The sequence below is a fragment of the Paralichthys olivaceus genome, chromosome 19 (assembly GCF_024713975.1).
Source record: "Paralichthys olivaceus isolate ysfri-2021 chromosome 19, ASM2471397v2, whole genome shotgun sequence".
Lineage (NCBI taxonomy): Eukaryota > Metazoa > Chordata > Actinopteri > Pleuronectiformes > Paralichthyidae > Paralichthys > Paralichthys olivaceus.
The window spans coordinates 11,669,189-11,690,252 of NC_091111.1; the positions used below are offsets into that span (position 1 = coordinate 11,669,189).

The 21,064-nt window shown below is 40.2% G+C and overlaps 3 protein-coding genes and 1 non-coding gene across 14 annotated transcripts; 1 reads left to right on the top strand and 3 right to left on the bottom strand.

Moving 5' to 3' along the window:
* Window positions 1-903: 903 nt before the first annotated feature.
* On the bottom strand, window positions 904-3,112 carry LOC109636027 (adenosine 5'-monophosphoramidase HINT3-like). 2 transcript variants are annotated; one of them, XM_020097524.2, is made up of 5 exons: window positions 2,904-3,112; window positions 2,709-2,826; window positions 2,253-2,322; window positions 1,696-1,753; window positions 904-1,469 (listed from the first exon to the last, which is right to left on the bottom strand). In XM_020097524.2, exons 1-5 carry the CDS (start codon window positions 2,976-2,978, stop codon window positions 1,422-1,424), a joined length of 369 nt encoding a protein of 122 aa, XP_019953083.1. In that variant the 5' UTR covers window positions 2,979-3,112; the 3' UTR covers window positions 904-1,421. The 2 variants fall into 2 exon arrangements, with proteins under 2 accessions (XP_019953083.1, XP_019953082.1); XM_020097523.2 differs by having other exon boundaries at window positions 1,696-1,822; window positions 2,904-3,110.
* Window positions 3,113-3,607: 495 nt separating this feature from the next.
* LOC109636047 (adenosine 5'-monophosphoramidase HINT3-like) lies at window positions 3,608-5,902 on the bottom strand. Its single transcript, XM_069514589.1, has 5 exons — window positions 5,745-5,902; window positions 5,130-5,247; window positions 4,420-4,489; window positions 4,110-4,236; window positions 3,608-3,841 (listed from the first exon to the last, which is right to left on the bottom strand). Exons 1-5 carry the CDS (start codon window positions 5,835-5,837, stop codon window positions 3,749-3,751), a joined length of 501 nt encoding a protein of 166 aa, XP_069370690.1. The 5' UTR covers window positions 5,838-5,902; the 3' UTR covers window positions 3,608-3,748.
* Window positions 5,903-6,689: 787 nt separating this feature from the next.
* On the bottom strand, window positions 6,690-20,310 carry ncoa7b (nuclear receptor coactivator 7b). 10 transcript variants are annotated; one of them, XM_069514600.1, is made up of 17 exons: window positions 20,173-20,310; window positions 19,163-19,323; window positions 15,185-15,342; window positions 13,063-13,133; window positions 12,845-12,952; window positions 12,655-12,756; window positions 12,049-12,174; window positions 11,647-11,831; window positions 11,108-11,229; window positions 10,379-10,969; window positions 10,000-10,171; window positions 9,684-9,831; window positions 9,399-9,524; window positions 9,134-9,286; window positions 8,660-8,755; window positions 8,496-8,569; window positions 6,690-8,377 (listed from the first exon to the last, which is right to left on the bottom strand). In XM_069514600.1, exons 2-17 carry the CDS (start codon window positions 19,198-19,200, stop codon window positions 8,242-8,244), a joined length of 2,406 nt encoding a protein of 801 aa, XP_069370701.1. In that variant the 5' UTR covers window positions 19,201-19,323; window positions 20,173-20,310; the 3' UTR covers window positions 6,690-8,241. The 10 variants fall into 10 exon arrangements, with proteins under 10 accessions (XP_069370701.1, XP_069370700.1, XP_069370697.1 ...); XM_069514599.1 differs by having other exon boundaries at window positions 9,134-9,310; XM_069514596.1 differs by having other exon boundaries at window positions 11,108-11,262.
* Window positions 20,311-20,378: 68 nt separating this feature from the next.
* On the top strand, window positions 20,379-20,450 carry trnae-cuc (transfer RNA glutamic acid (anticodon CUC)). The gene has a single exon. It is a non-coding gene; the product is annotated as a tRNA-Glu (tRNA).
* The last annotated feature ends 614 nt before the right edge of the window (window positions 20,451-21,064 follow it).

A 21,064-nucleotide genomic window follows, 5' to 3' on the forward strand; every position in this document is an offset into this window, starting at 1 on the left:
AACGGGTTGTTTGCAAATTACAGAATTCAAACATTTTCATGTTTTCCTGCTTTCCCTCTTTTAAATGAGGCCTGTTGCTGATATGAGCTCATTACCTCCATAAAACAAAACCTATTGACCACTGTCTGAGTTTGAAGTTACACCAGTGGCATCAAGTGGCAAAAAGAGAGAACTGACAGTGTTCTGTACCCAGCTGTTACTAACATGAGCACATTGACAAAATGGGAACTATGTTGAGCCCAGTTGTTTCAACATATTGGTTTGTTTTAGTGGATTTCTAATGTTTCTACAATGGAAGAAGTTACGATACAGATAATGGTCCTTGTGTCAATAAAATACTGGGACTAATGTACGTCTGACCAGATAGTTGTGTCTATATGATATATGATATAATAACATAATAACACAGTACATTGCTGTACTTGATTATGCTGTTTATCAATGTGTATATCTGTGTATATCAATGTGATATGGTATAAGATATATTAAATATGTAAGGATGTAGGAGGATTTTTACACTTTTACACTAAATTTCATAATTTAGTTCTGAGGTCATTAATAGAAGATTTACATGAACAATTGTAATCAATGAAAATTATAGATATGATTTATTTAAATATATTTATCATTTTGAAGGAAAAAATCACATAATAACTATGGTAATTTCTAACAGACCATCTTTTACGTGAATGGTCACAAAGATTTAAAAACCTATGATTTTGCTCAGACACTTGTGTAGGTGCTGGCAGAGAAACAAAGACGTGCATGAGGAGCCATTGTTGCCCTGCGATTATTAAAGTAAACAGAAATAGTGAAGGGGGATCATACACAGCTGCACACACTCCAGCCTGTGTCTGTGAAGTGGCGTAAAGGCCAGAGAAACCCTTAAGACATGATCACGAGTTGCAGCTTCTCTAGAGCTTTTATTAATAATAAATATAATATTATAATATTATTAAGAGACATTTATCTCAGTGCGTCAGGCAGGTTGTAACACATGATATCCAAAGTATAAGCAGTTGAAATACTTCATTAAAACAAAGACACAAACAAAAAATACAACAGGTTTGTTCAATTTTTCTTTCTGAAAAACACATTAATGTAAAAAATACAATTAAATGGCTTCTTACATGGGATTTTCAAACCATGAAGATATCAGATAGATATAATTATCTGATAAGATGTAATTCTCCCCTTGTTGATGTGTTGATAGTCACACTAAACGACATTTGATGGTGCACGGAAAGTTCAACCTTTTCCGGCTTCGACCAACTGAATCATCAAGCAGTGCAGAAGACTGCACTTCATATGAACTCATTAATTAAAAACAATGTTGAGTCAGATAGAAAAGTGATTTAAAATTAAATGAGTGAAGCTTAATGAAAAGATATAACATGTAAATGTTGAAACTTCGGTTCTCTTCATTTGACCTTCCCATGAGTCTTCAACTGAGACAGGACTTTATCTACCTGCAACAGAGCAGAAAACAGAACTAAGTGCCAATTTAAAGTTCTCATAAATCACATTTATACATAAATGTTAATTTCAAAAATGAACTATACACATTTTAATGCATTTATGATAAAAATATGGGCTTTTTGTAGCTGCCCAATTTTGTGATTAATGAAACTGCTATGTCATCATGAATTTTTGGATATTTTGTTGACAGCTTCTGTACAGAACAATGAGACTCACTGTGATGAACCAGTGAGACTTCGGGGTGTAGTGCAGCTGCGACCTGAAGCTCATCTTACTGGTGGGCGCCAGAGCGTGAAGGTGGAGGTGTGGGACGGAGGAGAATGGAGGAATATGAAAACCCATACTGCACAGATTCCATGTGGGGTTGAAAGAACTTTGTAAATGAAAGCAGTTCACAACTGACACGAGATACAACTATGATGATCTCAGCACAGATTCAAGATTCAATACTTTATTGCCACACAAGTCAGTTGTTTGGAATTTGCCTGTGCGTGCACCAGACAAGACAACAATCACAGCATAACAAGAAAACAAACAAAACACATAACCCCCTCCTTTAAAAACGCAATATACTGTGGATGCAAAATACAGAATAAATACAGAATATATTTAAATACTGTAAAAACTAATGGCAATAGAATAGGATGTCCAGTGATTAAATGTAATGTAAAATATGAAACAAGAAAATTCAGTGGTAGTTATTGCTTTGTGTTAATGCAGGATTGAAGAGCCATTTATTGATTTGATGGTAGAGATGAGTGGAGAGGATTTACCAGACGTCATCTAGGTCGCTGATGTTATTCTTCTCCAGTATACTCCTCCCCATTTTTTCCATCTGCTCCACTATCAACAAACACATCAAATATGGCCCATTCATATGATACGAACTAATAAATACTCAAAACGAGAGTAACATTATCATCTGACTCTTAGGGACAGTATTTCTTGTACAATTTTGCTTTTTCATAGAAACTTGATATTTATTCAGTGATGTCCAGTTACTACGGAATAATAACTAGAATCTCATGATCACAGTTATGGTAAATGGTAGACAGCCCACATATATTTAAATATTTATATTTTCTAATCTTCATCTATTCACACACATGGGGCACTTCAGCACTTGAGATAGACACATGGCTTTAAAAAGAGTAGAACCAGAGAAACGGATCATTTTTCGGGGGGGGGGGGGCACCATAGACCCCACAAAAGCTCGAGCCGCCACTGACCTAGAGGGACGTCGGTTCCCTGCAGAGCTTTACAGTTGTCGATGTGCATCCTGGGAACGATGAGGTAGTGATGAGTGGCTCCAGGCTTCACGTCACGGAAACAGACCAGCTGCTCGTCCTGCTCGGGGACAGATGTGGAGTGGGTCCAGATGTTTCAGCGCGTGTCAGTAAGTGGTCGGGAGTGTCTGTACTTACACTCAGCAGGATGTCTGTGTCCGTGTCGTGGTTTGCGATGCGGCAGAAGGAGCACACGTCACTGTCAGACTCCATGACTGACTTCAACCTCACTGTTGATAAACTGAGGGCGAGCTGGGTGAGGAACAGCTGGGCGTGTCTGTCGCTGCTGTGACGTCAGCGGAAATACAGGTCATCGAGCCGGTCCACTGATGCGTTCACGGACAACACGTGAAATAATTTTCCTGATTTCTACACATTGTTCGACATGGCATTAAGAAGAAGTGCCAAAGGATGAGAGGGGTGGATTATCAGCGTTCCACCATCGAGTGCTCCTCTATCGGAACTTAAAGAAATAGAAAATGCACGTATCATCGGAGGAGTCAAGTGTTTGAGTCAACAAAACACTTCTGGAGACTCAGGGGTAAACCGTGCTGGAACCAAATCCAATACAATTAAAGTTAATGGTGACCGATTCTTCAAACATAAATAAAACAACAACTGCTCCTGTAGTGTCATCCAAGTGTCTGTAAGGCCCAACATTCACATTTGGTCATTTACACCATGTTTTTAGCCTAAATGTCCTCTGTGATCCACACACACACGTGATTTAGAAGAAAGTCATTATATTACTAGAATAAAGCATTTTAAGCGATACACATCTTTAGAGAAAAACACAAAGTGACATGATTAGGGCCTTGAGGTGATGTTTACACCAGAAGCTCTTTGTCTCATAGAAGCTTTATTACCAATATTATTTCATATAATCGAATGCATACATGGTGCATCCTGTTTTCCCAAATAAATCTGCTTTGAACAAAATACATCAAACAGGTAGTAATAAAAATAATTTAAATAAGCCATCTTTAATCATCTTTACACTGTTTTCGTGTGATTTGCCTTTTAAAGTGCTGCAGTATTGAAGAATTTTTCTGTAGGTGCTTGCATAGATTTTCCTCCTGCAAAGACAAATTCATTTATTCAACTACGGCGTAGATGGATTGTCAGAATAAAATAAGGACATACACTGAAGTTATTGAATATTAATCCAGTATCTGCATTTACATGATCTTGGATCTTATATTAAGGTCTCAAGCTTAAGATGTAACATGCCTTGAGGTAATTAAAGATGTGCCAATAAATAATTTTGATTAATGTTAAAACAGAAGAACATTGAGAGGATCAATGAAATAAGGTGTAGAGAAACAGCTCGTCCTCAGTACTTACAGTAATAAAAGATCTGGTCCCTGGTATGAATTTATAAATCATGTATTCTGAGATTTGGTTGGTTGGAGCGAGCACGTGGAGGTGGAGGTGATCCACTGAGATGTAGGGAGGTTTGTGGAAGCCCAGCCTGCAGAGCCGAACATATCAGCGTGGTTAAGATAAGATTGACTTTATTCATCCCAGCAGCATTTATCTGATGAAGTAAAATCTAAATGTACATTTTTTATATAAACACAGAGAAAAAAAACTATTTATTCACCCTTTGTGTTTATTTGGAATGAAGTAACACACTCTAACTCTCTCCACCCACCTTGTGCCAGACATATCAGTGATCCCTTGGTCTCGTAGTACAGTTCTCCCCATTTCAGCCATTCTCTCAACTGTTGGAGACAGCACTCGTCAGTAAAGCTCTGATAAGATTTAACAGTATCCTACTGTCAGTAAGAATAAATATATTGGTAGAAACCTTTGGCTGATCATATTACCTGATATGAGCCTTTCACAGACATTGGTATCTGCTTTTATGTTTGTCAATATGTACCAATATCCAGTCTTTTATTTTACAGAACGAACAATGCCGAAAAGATATAGAGTAATGTTAAAATTGTACAGAAAGAACATGTTTATTTTACATGTAGAAGATTTATGCGTTTGTAAATTAGGGGTGTCTTGTAATCCAAAGAGGGCCAAATTAGTAGACATGACACAGAAATAAAAATGTATGTACTTATGTGTGGATATTTGGCTGTAATTGTGTTTTCTTTTTTATTTACAGTTATTTATATTAAAGTTTATGGTTAAAATATCAAACCCCAAATGCATTATTTGTGTGTTTAATATTTACATTTTAAGATTCTGGATTTTTTTTTTTTATATATAGTGATATCTTTGTGTAAGACATTTTTTAGCCCAGTATCGTTTGGCCCAGGCCCCATTCTCATCTGTTTAACAGTTTTTGTGTCATCCTGCTAACAAATAAAAAAAGACAAACAACCAACAAACAGATTAAAGGTAACTGACTGAGTTGGATGTGTCCGCTGTCCAGTGAGAAGCAGCTGTGTATGTGCTTTCTGGGTACAACCAGGTAGTGGTGAGGAGCCGCAGGGTAAATGTCCCTGAAACACACCATCCACTTGTTCTGTGAACACACACACACACACACACACACACACACACACACACACACACACACACACACACACACACACACACACACACACACAGTCAGTGTCCCATCTGTTATTTGGTCACTTCCTAAAACATGAGGAACCAAACGTCTAAAACTTCACCAACTCGTATAACCTTTGAGATACTGTGAATTTCAGTTAATATAAAATAATAATAATAAGGTGTGCTTGTCATTCTCTGCTCATAAAGAAGAGTTTAAACCCACAACAAATAGGGGATATAGAAAAAAAACTTAAGAGCAACAAAACCTAAAGCAAAAAATCTACCTGAGCTCAGCTGATTATTATCATTATTATTATTGTTTTATTTTAAAACCAACAAGCCACGAGTTTTAAACTACAGAGTCCAGGTGAAGTCTCACTTTCTCTTCACACTGCGGATGTTAATTTGTCCCAACCTGCATCACGAAGAACTGTTTCGCTTTATTTTAATTTAAAATGTTTGTACCTCTGAGATTATTTCCGTTTCTTTGTCTTGATCGTTGGCGATTAAACAGAAAGCACAAGTTTCTTTGACATCGTCAGATTCTCCTCTCGCCATGTTGCTTCCAGTAAACGCACGACTCACACGTCAAAGATCGTCTATGTTAACAAAGATGGGTGACGATGTTGAGATGATTTTTTTTCCTATCCTATGAACCATATCAAATAACATTTGATTAATTACATTTGAATTTATATCAAATTACTTTGATGAAATGTAAACAGCATCTTAGAAGGAAAAAAAGTGACCTAGTTAACTTTTCATAAATAAACGTGACGTTTGTTCATAATATAAAATATCACAGTTGCCAATCAGCTGGTGTATGACTCACAAATCATAACAAAATGGAATAGTAAAGAATTAAGAGAAAAATGGCTGAAAGGGTCATTTCACCTAGATTCATGAAGCACTTTATGATGCTTACATGGTAAATTCAGTTGTTGTGCACTCATCCCTAGATATACTTATTTATTTACTTACGTATTTCTTCATCAATTTGACATATCTTTTTGTATTTAATACATTTTAATATTAAGGTTTTTATTTCTTTTTACCTGCCTTTGGCGTTTGCTTCTTTCAAATGCATTCCCTCAGTTCTTGTAAATGTTGTTCTGCCCTGTGAATGGACTCTTCAATGCTACACGAAGTGTCCTGCTTTGTATCTCTACGTCTATACAATATATTGACAGAAACATATGTTTACATATACAAATACATAAGTACAAAAACTTGAATTTCTCATGCAGGTTTATTTTACAGGTTCACAAAAGTCAATACTGATTTAAAACTACAACTTTGGACCTACAAAAAAAACACACTATTAGGCCTCTAATTAATGTTCAATAAAACTATCTGAAATAAAAAAACTGAAATGAAAGTTGGACAATAACAACACAACCCATAGTGGTATATGGATATATATAACATTTATTTAAGTTTAAATGTGGTTGCAATAACAACACAATAAATAGATCCATAGTGATATCACAGTACACAGCAGTTTTGGATTCACAAGAAATAATACTTACTGAGCATTCACAGTAACAACACTGAACGGCTACAGACAGCACAGCTCATTTTCACATGAAGCGATAATTGGCGTTAGTGGATAACATGGCCGGTGGGCTTTCATAACAATGGTGTCAAGACATTTGCAGAATTGAATGTTCATGCACTACAAGCCTAGATGTGGATTTTTAGTTAGTGGCATAACCGAGTGCAAAACCCCCCCAAAAACAGATGATCCCTTTTTCCATGCCAACCTGTGATAGGACAGGCAGCTTCCCTCGTGTTGTGGTGATGAAACAACATTCAATAACAAATTATACATCAGAAATGCTCAATTACATAGGCCCACAAAACAGCATGGAGGGGAAATTAATCCTGTAGTGCAAAAAGTTAAATGTTTACTGGCTGCAACTCTCTCGACCATAAAAGAAAATCAAAGATAAAAACATGATTTTCTAGTGCTTGTTGTGCCCAATCAGAAACAGAAATGTGTAGCGATACATTTTTATAAAAAGTAGAACCTTTAAAAAAAACAACCTTCTTCATAAACACAATGTAAAAATAATATGTAAAAAATAAAATCTAAAATATTTTATAAAACAAGACAAACTAACACATATGAAATTAAAAAGAAAATAGATTTGGTCATCACAAAAACCCAATCTTGGCTATATCGCTTGTTTTGGATCGCACAGGGGAATTAAAACTTTATTTGTAGCAATGAGAAAATGCGATGGCTCATTCTCATTCAGTTTATCTTAAAAACTAAAGAACTTATGAGGAAGTGCAACGCACCGTCGTAAACAATCAACAAAATTCTCCATATTAAAAGTACATTTATAGCAAAGGATCCAAAAATCCTTCCTGGCATTTTCCATTTTCCTTCAAAATTCAAGTTCATTTTGGCGTAAAAAAAAGAAGAAGAAGAAAAAGACAGATAAAGGGTTCAATTTTCCTTCTTAATCCTGTACATTCACAACCTTACAAATTACGTCAGCCTTTATCTCTGCACAAAGCTACAGTAATAAGGGATTATCTTGTTCTTTCACACAAACTGAGAATCAGCTCTTTTTGGATTATCCTCACCAGCAGCCTTCCTCTTCCTTCTCTCCTCATCAGATTATGTTTGGAGACAGTATGCATACTGGGAAAGCTGGGGTCTCCTACTCACATCTAAGGCAGCTATTTTCGCACACTTCCACCTTTGAAGGGAGGAGGGACGAACCTGACATAAAGTGGCCGACCTCCCTGCAGGTCAAACCTACTCTCAGTCAACAAGGAAACTCCGCAGGCAGCTTTCTGTCCTCGCTCGCAGAACATTTAGTGTCATTGTGGAGTAGCTGGGTTTCTCCTCCAAGTGGCGCATATTAGACTTGGAGGAGGGGGTGTCTGAAGGTTTGAGGTTGTGGAGCAGAGCGTGAAGGCCGATGTACCTGGAACAGAGAAGGTGAGACTACTCAAATGTCCAGACCTCCAAACTGTGGATGCTGAAGTCCTGCTGAGCTGAGAGCGGCTGGTTGTTGAAGGTAGCGCATTTGGTAGAGGCCCCTCTGTACAGCTCGGCATCAAGCCACAAACCCAGCTGACCCCTGCAGAAACAGGAGGAGAGACAAAGTTGTTGCGTAATTAATGAGCAAATAACTTTGTTTTTAGTCCCAAAAAAACGTTATTAAAGGAGCTTTTCTTATTTCCTCCTATGGATCTTACCCTCCTCCTCCCATCTGCAGAGAATCAATATTGCCTTTCACAAAGTAAGAATTCTCCCCCGTCCACCGGTACACCTGAAAATAAACAGCAAAAACACAGTGTCTGCATTTTTTGTATCAGGAATACAGATAAATATTTGGTTGTTAAGCCGACTTTGTTCGTACCTTGATTTCAGGACAGAAGTTGTAGAGGAACGTCTCTCCTGTGCCGTAGCAGTGTTCGCTCACTCTGAAGGGATGAGTGGAGAACGCCCCGAATATCTGTAAAAAGAGTCTAAGAGTGAGAGCACTATTGCATTTGGAAAACAATATTAAATATTTGTGGGTGGGTATTTGCATAATTGTTTCAACTAGAAATTATAACCCTTTAAATAACGGATTGCTTAAAAAATTTTTTAATTTTTATATATATATATATATATATATATATATATATATATATTATACAAATGAACAGCGAGGGCTAGTAAAAAGTGGTGCCACCAATAAATCTGTTCAAACACAGATCCAGTACAAGACGAGAATGATACAGAGTGATGATCAGTTCCTGTTACACATAACTGTTGTTCTCCTTCTCCACCATCAGCCAGTGAGCCCCTGGTTGTTTACATAGAGTCAATCCACGTGGACGATATCTACCTGTCCGTCCATGTCTTTGATTACCAGCAGTACCGGACTGTCCACCATCGCCAGGTTTCTGTACAGAGTCTTGAGGCTGGTCCCATGTTTCACAGTGCTGTAGGCCAGTCTCCAGGGGTAACCCTGTACACGGGCTGGCAGGCGGCAGGCGAGCTGGAGAGCAAACACATCATCGTGCTGACAAGTATGTTGCATGTTTTATTGCTTGAATTTTAATAACATTTAGTTTTTTTTTATAAGTAAGTGGGTCATTCTATCAAACTACCTTCTCAATGTGTGTGTCCTGCAGCAGGTCACTGGATTCACTGAGGATGGTCAGTGTATCCAAAGACAGGTCTCCGTCATAGCTGCCAAAACTCTGCCTGCGCTTCGCCTCATCAACAGTTATGATCTGAGAGCAAAACAAGCACATGAGCAACTCAATATTTGGGAGAAATCAATGACACAAAGACTTTATTGCAAACTCATTCAAAAATGGCGTATGGAAACAGACTGTTGCTTATTTTACTCATCAGCACGTTGACAAACCAGGAGTTTGTGCTCAGCTCACCTCCCAGCTGCAAGAAGCAGGGTCACTGAAGAAGTTATCAATCATGTCCAGCTCGTCTTTCTCCACCACAACGAAGCCCTGCTCTCGAGCCTCCTTCCCATACACATCTGGAGACCACTGCACAAAAAACGCATACAGGTGGTCCACTCTGAAACACACACACACACACACACACACACACACACACAGCATTAGAGAGGATAAAAAAAATATTGTCTATGACAGGTACATTTTTGCAGGATTCAAAAGCCACCAGGCTGGACAGTTGTTCTTGTGAGTTTCTATTATTTTATGCATCAGATAGTGCTAATCGCACCTTTCTTGCGGCACGGCGAACCAATACTCTGGCTGCTTTCCGCGGCTGCCAAAGGAGTGGGCGGGACAAGAAGTTGTCCCAGTAGCAAAGGATTTCCTCATTGGCTTTCCCACTTTGAAGCAGAGGAACATGGGAGGGTTTTTACTCTTCTCCTCTGATGAAAAAAGCATGTCTATAGAGAATCAGAAAATAAAAAAGCTTGGTTAATTGTAGGTCACACTGTCACAGTGACTTATATCCTACTACCACCAGGAGTCAGCAGAGTCTAAAATATTCAAATACTGCATATTAAACATGTAAAGGGATCAACCTTGAGAGAGGAACTACAGGACCTGTGATTATCTGTTCATGGATTAAATATCTGTATAATAGTTTTTACCTTCTATTGGAGCCTGCATCCGCTCCATCAGCCACGACTTCACCTCTGCTTCATAGCTTTTCTTCCGTCTCTCCTCCTCACTGAGTTCAGCCCCCTCTGCTGGTCTTTCTGGACCTGAGCTCCTACAAACCTCTGCAGCCTCGGTCAGACTCAGCCTACTGCTTTGGTCCACCGATGTGCTGAGTATTTTGTCATCTTCATTGTTTAGCAGCTCCTCTGTCCCTTTAGGTTTCATATCTTTGGTTTTGGTCGCCTCTTGGTTTGAAGGTTTATCAAGTAAGTCCCCCTGTTTTTCAGTCTCCGAGGAGGATTGTATTGACTCTCCATCCTCAATGGAGCCATTCTGAGCTACACCTTCGTCCTCTTCATCATCAGGCTTCCCTTTAGTTTGAGCCAGCATCGACTTGTTCTCAGTGTCTCCTCGACCGGGGCAGCCTGGTCCTAGGAGTTTCTGATGGTCCCCACTGACGATCCCAGATGTTCTGGAAGACGTTCCCTCTGCTTCTTCAGTGCTTCCATTGACTGTCTGCTCCAACTCTGTGAATCCTTCATCTGATGGAGACTTTTCTGTCTCCTCCTCTACTGCACTCACTGGGAATGAGAAGATAAATCAAGGTCTGTTTAAGCTCAAAACAAATAAAAGCAGGAAACACTGTTGTTTAGTAAATCAGAGTTAAAAGACATAAGCCATATTAACTATCATTTGGGGAATGGATGACGTGATTTTACCAGTTTCGGAGATGGCTGATTCAATTTCATCCAGGATGATAGGTCGCTTTGGATCCAGAGCTTCGTATCGGCTAAAGGGGTTTAGTTCCCGCTCTGACAGCAGCTGCTCCCACTCACCGGGCCTGTACACAGGACACAGATCCTGGGGTCTGTCTCTGTGGGGTCACCGGGCACCACACACACCGCACAGCAAACGAGTTATGGGAATGAAAAGAGAAAAAACACAAAAAGGGGGACAGGTCCAACAGAAATTAAAAATGACCATGAAGAACTCAGGAAACTAAAATGAACAAATACGATGTAAAACAGCAAATAATTGAAAACACATGAAATGAAAACATAAAAACTGTAAAATAAAAAAATAAAAACCAAAAAAAACTAGAATCTGAAAGAGATATTTTAAAACTTGGATCTTTTTGGGACAAGATGGATCACAAAAAGAGAAGTGGTGGTAAAGAGGTGAAAAGCTCAAGAAACAGTTTTATTATTGACAAAAATAGGGGCGAGAGGATGTGAGGGAGATGTTTGGCGGCTCTTACGATGGCAGGGCATCTTTGAGCTTCATGCGCGAGACATCGTTGTACAGCGCAACAGAGACGACCTCCTCCATAGGGCAGATGAGGCCGTACTCCTCGCAGCCGTGCTCGATCACCAGGGGGTCTGACTTGTGGGGGTCAAACATGATGTTGTTGGGTGTCACAATCAGCACACCTCCCACCACCCCCTGCAAGATCAAAACAACACACGGAGAGATTTGTGGTCAATAACGACCCACAGAAAAGAGTGGTTCCTCCTGGGAAATATCAATCAATTCACATATTAACAGCATAATGCTTGTATTAATTGATTGGTAAATAAAATGCAAAAAAACAAGGTTCAATCGAATCACAAAATAACAGTATTATTACTGATATTATTACTGTGTTTCTCAGGCGTCTCACCATGCCATCAGTGAAGTATTTGCAGCTCATCTTGATGAATTTAACCGTGGAAGGACTCTCGTCTTCTGAGTTTGGGGAGAGCTCCCGTCGGATGGACCTCGCTGACCTAAAGTTTGAAATGGCATCCTGTTGGACATATAAAAAAAACACAAACAGGTCAGAGATATGAAGTTTTTCTCTGGTTTAGCTTGAATTAAGTGTGTACACACTTGACCATGCAATTTTCAGTTTTTGTCTTTTACTTAAACAGATTCAGACATTTTAGGCCACCAGAGCCAGACTAGGTAACCAGGTTACTTTTTCACTTGAATGTTAAATGCTGGTAGATTCAAATACCTCCTGTTTTTATATTTTTGTGGCCAGAATTTAAGCATGAGAGGGGGACAGAGAGCTGGGGGAAGTCGTGCTGTAAACCCTATTGATCTAATTACCCCTGATAAAACAAACAGTATCATCTAATGTTGATGCTTTATTAATAGTAATTCTGGCTCAGCTCAATATGAGGAGGTGCCAGGCTTTATTGCCTTTATAACAAACCTGTCCGTCACTGCCACTGTAAACTACAACATAACGTAAGCAACAAAATAAATCTGTTTTTCCACTTACATGTGACGGTTTCTCAGAGAGGCCTTGTGAGAATGTGGGATGAGAGGAACTCGGAGACTTTAAGTCTGTTTCTGATTGACTCTCATCGGGGACAAACAGCTTCTGTAGTGGGGACAAACCACCAACGATCAGCCAGAGAGACCAGTAAACCAGAGACTGAAGCAGAATAATGTGGCGTCAGTGCTCTCACCTGTCCAGGGTAGACGCTGCGGGAGAAGAGCTTGTTCAGCTGGACCAGTTTGTTTGGGGTGATGTTGAACTTAAGAGCGATGCTATTAAGTGAATCATTGGGTCCCACCTGAAATAAGAAGATAAACTCCACTGAGAAAATACTACATGATGCAGTCGATGACGTTTCTGTCAGTCAGAAACATGTGATTCAAAGTCTATCAGTGTAATGTTACTCACAATGAACTCCACTGTTCCTGGCGGCCCTCTCTTCTCCCTCTTTGTCTGATTGTTACTTTTACAGCCATCATCTGAGAGAGAAACAGAATTACAGATGTTGCAAATGGAGGATGACATCAAACTGATGATAACATCATGGGGAACTAGAATGGCCATCAGACGAATACAGACCTCCACCAAGGCCCAGCAGTCCCTTTTAATTCAATATGGCTGCACGAAATTTCACACACTCACAGATATCAGTTCGCTAAATGTAGCTTTATTTTTTTCATGAAGATCCATGAGCTGTTCTCTGTAAAACTTGTGTTTGTCCAGATTTACACAAAGAATTTTATGGGTTCTTTTTTGCTGCATCCATTTGTGTAATCTGCCGACAAACAGACAGAAACCCCTAACCTCCTTGGTGAAGATAAAAGACTATTCCTGAAAATAATACATGTCTCTCTCTCTCTCTCGTAGTACACAGGGAGCACAGTCAGCATTTCTTCTTGCCAAGAACACAGAAGCCATTAGCACCACTCCCTGCTGTCTCATTACACTGCTGTTGCCCCCCCCCACGGAAACAGAGACCATGACTAAGCATCAGACAACCCAACTCCTGATCTTCATATTGTACTGAGCCTCAGAGACCAACCACTGACAGTGAGACTGGTATCAGTGAATTAAAACTGTGCTGGGACCACTAGTATACAGTGAATATAACCTAGAGAGATTATATCATACTGATATGATGAGCTGCAGGTAATGATGGTGAAGTTTTATTAAAATAAATACTGTAGAGGTTACACATCTGATACTGAGGGAGTCTGTAATGATAAGAGATTTTATGGGCCAAGTTATATTCATTCTGCGGCAAACCTGGATTTAGTTGATGTTGGTTTATTATAGCTAGAGCCTGATTGATTTATTGGTTGACTGATAAAAAATGGCCGAGATTAGCCGATCACAGACATAGTGTTACCAGTGTTTGTTTGTGTAGTAAAAACATGTATTTTACATTTAAAAAATATATTTTATTAACTTAAGTTCTATATATTGGGTTGCATTTGTGTTTTACTTTCCTTAATTGGTCTGGCTCAGATTAAAACCATTTTCAGTTCAGTTTGAAAAACTCCCAACACTAAAAAATATTTTCTTTCACTATGAAGAATTATATTTGAAACTGCCAATGTCTCAACTTGGATTTTGTATAATTTGATGCAGAAATGAAGGAGATTATAGTGTTTGACTTGTGTTTGAACCCTTGAACTCTTTGTTCTTACAGTGGTTAAAATGTCATCGTGTGCTGGAAGACAGCAGAAGATAAAGGTTATGTAACTTCCTGTTTGACACTGCTGAGATTTTCGTCACATGGTTCCCAACACTGACATTGACATGAGGACTCTTCTGCTGTGAATCAGTCAAAGGAGAATCACTTTAGCAATATATAAAAAAACATTCCAACAACACCACTGTAAACTGTTGCTGTCCAAACGAAGGAAGTTAAAGGGGGAAAACTATTTTTTAAGACAATGAAAATTCCCCTAAAATGATACTATGACGAGAATATGTCTGACTTCATTATTACTTCCAGGGGTTTTACCAGGTGATTTTTGTAGCCCGACCTCATCGATTAATAACCTAATATTTATAGTTAGTTGTAAAATAATCGTTCATTAATTGTAATCGAGGTAAAAGTTTAAAATAATCCTGATATTGATTTGAAGTAATATCACACAGCCCTACTTTGTAACGTTATAAGTATATAGGCCCAATTAGAAGCTTCAGGGTGAGTTCAGTTTACTCATATCATGATGCATTAACTCCCTGGCGGAGGTTATGTTCTCAGTGCCTTTTGTTTGTCCGGCTGTTAACAGGATCGCACAAAAGGCTACAGAACTGATTTTGTTGAAAAGTGGTGAAAGGATGAGTCATGGGTAATAGAAGAACTCAGACAAAGGGGCGGATCCAGGAATTTTTCCATCACTTTCTTCAACATTGCGAGATCCGTTTTCTTTTTTTTTTTTTTTTTAGATCTTCACTGTTTTCTCTGGGACTAATTCATGGATCTGGATGAAAAAACGATGAATGATAGCTTAGAGTGTGTGTTAAGGGAACTATTGGGCCTTGGCCCAGGTCTTACCTGAGGCTGCGGCCGGTTTTGTTGCGATTCTCTGTAGGTCCGTCTTCTTGTTGGGGTCACCGATATGTGGGACGTCTGGACAGGTGATGATTGCTGGGCTCTGCTCATTCACATTCTTGTCTGATTGGCTCTGCTTGAGCTGTCGCCGCCTCTTCAGCCTGATGGGACGGAGAAGCATTTGTTTACAGCCACACGACATAAGATAAAAAATACAGCAATGTAGATGGAAATTTGATCACTCAAGGCTGATATCAACATAGAATTTGAATGAACGTGTGCACATGTGTAATATAAAACTGCTTTCAGTTTAATCTAAACTAACTAAATGTGTTTATTGTGAGCTCTAGTATACTGGGTAAAAAAATGGTTTTCTCTGGTTTTCCTCTGTATCAGTGTTGATGCAATTTTACATAGATTTTTCAATAAACCATTATCTACAATCACCAGGCTCCACATGCTTGTTTACTGTCTAAAGTGTAACACACTCCAGTTGTGAGTTCAGATCTTCTGTCTAAGTTCTGCTGTTGTTACAACATTGTGCTTTTTTTTCTCTTTACTTTGCAGAGTCAGCTGTATTTTCCTCCCAGACTGCCCCCCCCGGTTTAATCATTGTTAGGTAAGGGGAATTATGTAATGGCGTCTCCAGACCCTGTTGAGGTTCACTGAGGGGGGAACACTGCAGTGCAGGGCAGTGGAACTACATGTTAGTGGTGCACTTAAGAATATTGCACCCTCTGTGAGACCCACTGAAACCTCGAGCGTGGACGTGAGTATGCTCGGTAAAGATAAGGCCAAATTGCTGTATCAGATGCAGTGAGTGGCAGGGGGTAGTGATGAAGAAAAGAAAAGAAAAGTGAAGAGAAGAGAAAAGTGTCTGAAGTGTTTGAGAGCCTTAATGGAGCGGCAGGACCGGGTCGATAAGGCTGCAGACAGACAGAGCTCAGGCCTCTCCCACTGCCTCAGGTCAGTCTCCCACCGACGTGACGCACATCTGGCAGTGAGCTCAGGAATCTGCAGATACATTCCCAAACCCACCATCTGTTACACTGCGAGGAATTTTCTCCAAAATCACTCCCACCTTACTCACTGTTCAACCTTAACGTGAACCATTCCTGGCATAATGACTCAAGGTTCATTAGGAGGGGACATATCATCCCAGGAAAACCCAGGATTTTCTAATCCCAGATAGTTTTCGAACTCTGCTCCAGAAACTAAATGATTATAGACACATGCTTTAAGAAACCGATCTCTATATCTCTCTGTGTTATGTGCTGGAGGGATAAGAAAAACGATGACTTCTGCTTTAAAAACTGGGATTCACAGTGATCAAAACAAATGCTGCTGAAACCACACAACTGGTGGCCATTGCTGGACCCAATTAGCGTCATTGTTTTCAGTGTTTTCAGGTCATTTTGAGTCTCACATCTGCAGCTATTTTTTTTGTAAAATTAATCTCTTCAACCACAATTTTCTAAAAGACACTTGAAAATATTTACTCAAGTTGTTTCTGTATTGCAGCATTTATTTCACACCCTTATTTCTAATGCCCACAAAGTCTTAAGACTCAGATGTTCCTCTCTGTTTCAGTGTCTCATTCATATCTTAAAATACTGGCCATGATCACATGGGATCTTTCTCAACAGCCATTAAACCTCCACTAGTGAAATCACCACGGCAACAAATACTTCATGCGCAGGGCCTCTGTGTCTCTGAGCACCCTCATCTTTCTCAAAGTGTGTGTGTGTGTGTATGTGTGTGTGTGTGTGTGTGTGTGTGTGTGTGTGTACCCGCAATCTGCTCTACATAAATGTAAAGCTGCTACATATTCTTTCAATTCATAATATTTCAGAAAAGGATTGACCGTAGCCTTATTGTAACTTTGTCTTCCGGATGTAGTTTTTTCTTGAGACTAGTCTTTAGTTCTGATGTTCTGTGAAAACATTTTTAATATCTTGACTTTCAGTCTTTTAAAATAAGGAATCCTGTGAAACTAAAATTAGGTTCAGTTCGGGCTTATTGACTTTTACAAAATATGTGTGCCTCTAAATGACCTTTGTTCCATATGTCAGGAAGCAAAGCACCATATGTTGCTAGTAGCAGCTGGCCTACATGTTAAAGCAGAAGCTGTGTTGTGAGATAAACTTTATTTCCCTTCCTGACACAGCCTCTCTGTCCATACATCTGCACGAATCTGATGTGTTCAGGTTCCACCTTTTCACAGTTGTTTTGCTGCGCACTTCCACAGATTTGCCACATTTCCTTTGTCAGATTAAAACACCATCCCTAACGCAAAGCCTGAATCCTATTAAGATCTAAAACACCGCCAGTCTAATAATTAGAGGGTGTGATGCCATTACAAAGTCACTTCCCTCTATAATGGAATATTTATAACATGAGCCAATGAAATGAGGGAAAACATTGAAGACAAATTGCAGGTTTGTAGCCGCCTGTCAGGGCAGCCTGAGCCAGTAACCTGAGACATAATAAGAAAGACTGAAGCCCATTAGGCTGCACCCCCTCACAACATCCATCAAGTCCATTGTCAACATCTTTGCTACTGCAGCATATTCACCTAATGCTTTTCCACACTCACTTGTGTGTCTGGATTTGGCAACATCTCATTCCTCTGCCTAGATGTTTTAATTTTTACGAAAGCAAAAACCCCACCCATTTTAAAGCCTAAAAACAAACGGGTCAGGTAAAGAAGGGATGAATCTAAATGAAGCTGATTTTAAGACACGTTCAAACCATATTACATTAAATCCTGTTCATCCTCTTTCATTCGACACCTGCAGGTCATCCATGCTGACACACCTCGTCTGTGCAGACGTCAGAGAGTGTGCTTCACCTGCCAATTCTTTCCTCAGTCTACACACCGTAGCTGTGACAAGCCTCTTTACACGCTCATTTCCTGCCATCGTGTTTTACAACTCCGCAGAGATCCAGTTTTAAGGTCAGGACCATCCCAGTGGGTCGTGACATGTGAGTGGAACACTGACGCAGGATTATAAGAGGCTGTATGAACTGGGCACCTCGACAACAGAACGTCACGGCACAAATGAAAGTGCACTTGAAAAAAAAGCGCTGCACAAAGAACAGATCCTTTATAGAACGATTTTGGACTTTACACTTTAACACGTAATGAATAAATAAAGAAATAAATATCACAGTTTGACCCACAGAATACAACTATATTGCTATGATATGCAATGTGCCTGCCCACGTATACTTATATTACTGGCAATACCGCTATCATTGCAAATGTTTATGCTGTTCCTCCTCCCACTCATCTCTGTCAGACATTTTGTTTTTGTATAAATAAATTAAACATTGATGTCCCTCTCCATTTCTGCCAGTCACGGTCTCTTCTTGTGAATGTTGTAAATGGTTTTATTGATGTGCTCTGTTACACTCTGCATCTATTGCAGTGAGGGATCCCTCACTTGCAGCTCTCTGATGTTTCTGTGGGTTAGTTTCCTTGTTAAATGTTTTTTTTTGTGGTAGTTTTCACTCACTTTATTTGAGGGTTAAGGACAGAGTATGCCACACATTGTTAAGCTCTATGAGGCAAATTGTGGTTCGTGAAAATGTGATATACGAGTTAATTATGATTGATTGGTGATGGTATACCTGGCAACTGGAGCTGTATGTTAGCTGGAATTCTGATATTGTGCGATTTATTTAAGAAATATTACTGGTGAGGATTTTCTCCTAATGAGGTTCTGATGACAGACGCTCCAGCATAAGACTGTACATTCCTCCGAGGCAAACGTGATTTTTTTGATTTTGGGTTTTATGAATAAAATGGACTTGGACTATGGACGCAATCAATCACAAGTATATAAAGTGGTGGTTAAGAACTAAATAAGAGCTAAATGCCAGGACTACACATTAGTCACACAAAAAAATAATAACACAATTTAATTCATGTGTGTATTGAAATTCAAATCTAATTCATGCACAGAAATCATCCCTTACCTGGCAAAGTATCCCGGCTTCCTGTCTCTCTTTTCCATCAGGCCAGGCTCCTAAACGTGCATGCAGCCAAGTCCATCCATGCACACACACACCTACCAGCCCACTCTGTGTCCAGGCCAAGAAAGACACAACTTTGGGAAGATCACCACCTATTTGTTGCCCTGCAGAGGAGAGGGGGGGGGGGGGAGAGAGATTAGAGGGCTCACCAGGTGCCTCCTCCCTCAGCACCACACAATGGACTCTGCAAAAGCCCAATAAGTGACGGTGAAGCCTCATCAGCTTAAGTGGAGGGCGATGAAAAGCACGTCAGGCCAGTCTGTTGCTGACAAAAGGCCTCAGGAAGGAAAAATGCATCACTGTGCTGTGGAGGAAAACACATCTGCTCCTGCTTAATGCAGCTGTGAGCACGTGTTTTAAACAGAGCAGTCGATCTGTTACTGGATGTAAACACGCAGGCTACACTATCAGCTAGCTGGTGCAACACAGGGCTCACCCGCATGTCACACACCCCGAAGGACAGACAAGTGGGCGAACACACTTCATCCACGTGTAGCCTCGAAGTGTTACATAACTAAATGGCTTACCACAGTGAGAAAGGGCTCAATCTGACTAGCCCTACCTAGCTAGCTGCAGTCAGATGGTAGCAATTTGCAGATTCCTCTATTAGCTGGACCCGAGCGCAGCTTCCAGCCTCTTCTCACGGTGCAGCCAAAAAACCACTACAGCTGTGTTAACGTGAAACCAGTCTGCGGCTCCGAGCAAACACACGCACGGTGAGCAAGGTACGGTCCCCCCCCCTCCCAGCTGATGCTAACGCCGCTTAGCTAGCCACTTTTGTTTACAAGACAATAGCGACCTGCTGGGGATGAGGAGGATTTCCTACTCGGCCCCTGTCGCCGGAAAAACGAAGCGTTCCCGTTCGTGTAGTCTGGCGTAAGACAGATGTGGAATCCCGACGATGCGTTTAAACTCTACATTGTGTAGAAAAGCCGCTCACATTGCGCACATACCTGACGTGCATCCCAGGAGGTGGACATGGAAATGAAATATCCCCTCACTGCGCCCTCTGGTGGTGGAGTGCGCTGTTAAACAACACAGCAGCTCACCACCTGCTTGTCTTTAGCTGTTAGCTCGCTAAACTTAAGCTAACGAGGTGTCATCAGAGTAATAATAGATGTCGTTTAAATTGAAAACTGGTTGTAAGGCGCTGCATCAGTCCCTGGTGGTCTAGTGGTTAGGATTCGGCGCTCTCACCGCCGCGGCCCGGGTTCGATTCCCGGTCAGGGAACTCACTTTTCCTGTTTTGGCCCAAACTAAACAGGGCTGTCCGGCCCACATACCACATGTATGACTGTTGGCGCTAGCAGGTCTGCTGCTGTTTGCAAGATCTGGGCCACAAGTTAGCCATAGCAATACTGAATGTTAACCGAAGGTCGCCCGGATTTGTTTTGTGCCTTTTAGGCCATAGTCACCATTTACCACACAGGCCACTGAAGGTTCACATCCGGGTTACACTTTGTTTTGGGTTATTTGAGCCACATTTGCTGTTTCACAAGTGGGACACTTCAGACTCACATCTGTTTTGTTTGGGCCACAAGAGGCCAGAAGTGCCGCATGATTGCCCGAAGAGGCCCACATCCATAAACCATACCAGGACTGAAGGTTGAAGAGCAGAGGATGACAGGCACTTGATGAACAGCTAAATATTTTCACAAATCTGAGGTAGATCAGTCACGTGTTGTTACCTCCTCACTGTGGTTTACACAACGTATGAACAATTCCTGTTTATTGAACTTTTGTTATTTTTATTAAAATTATTTTGCAACAACAATCGATATTGTTGAATTGCCCAGCTCTAATTTGACTGAACAACATTGATCAACAACAATGTGTCAAAAGAAG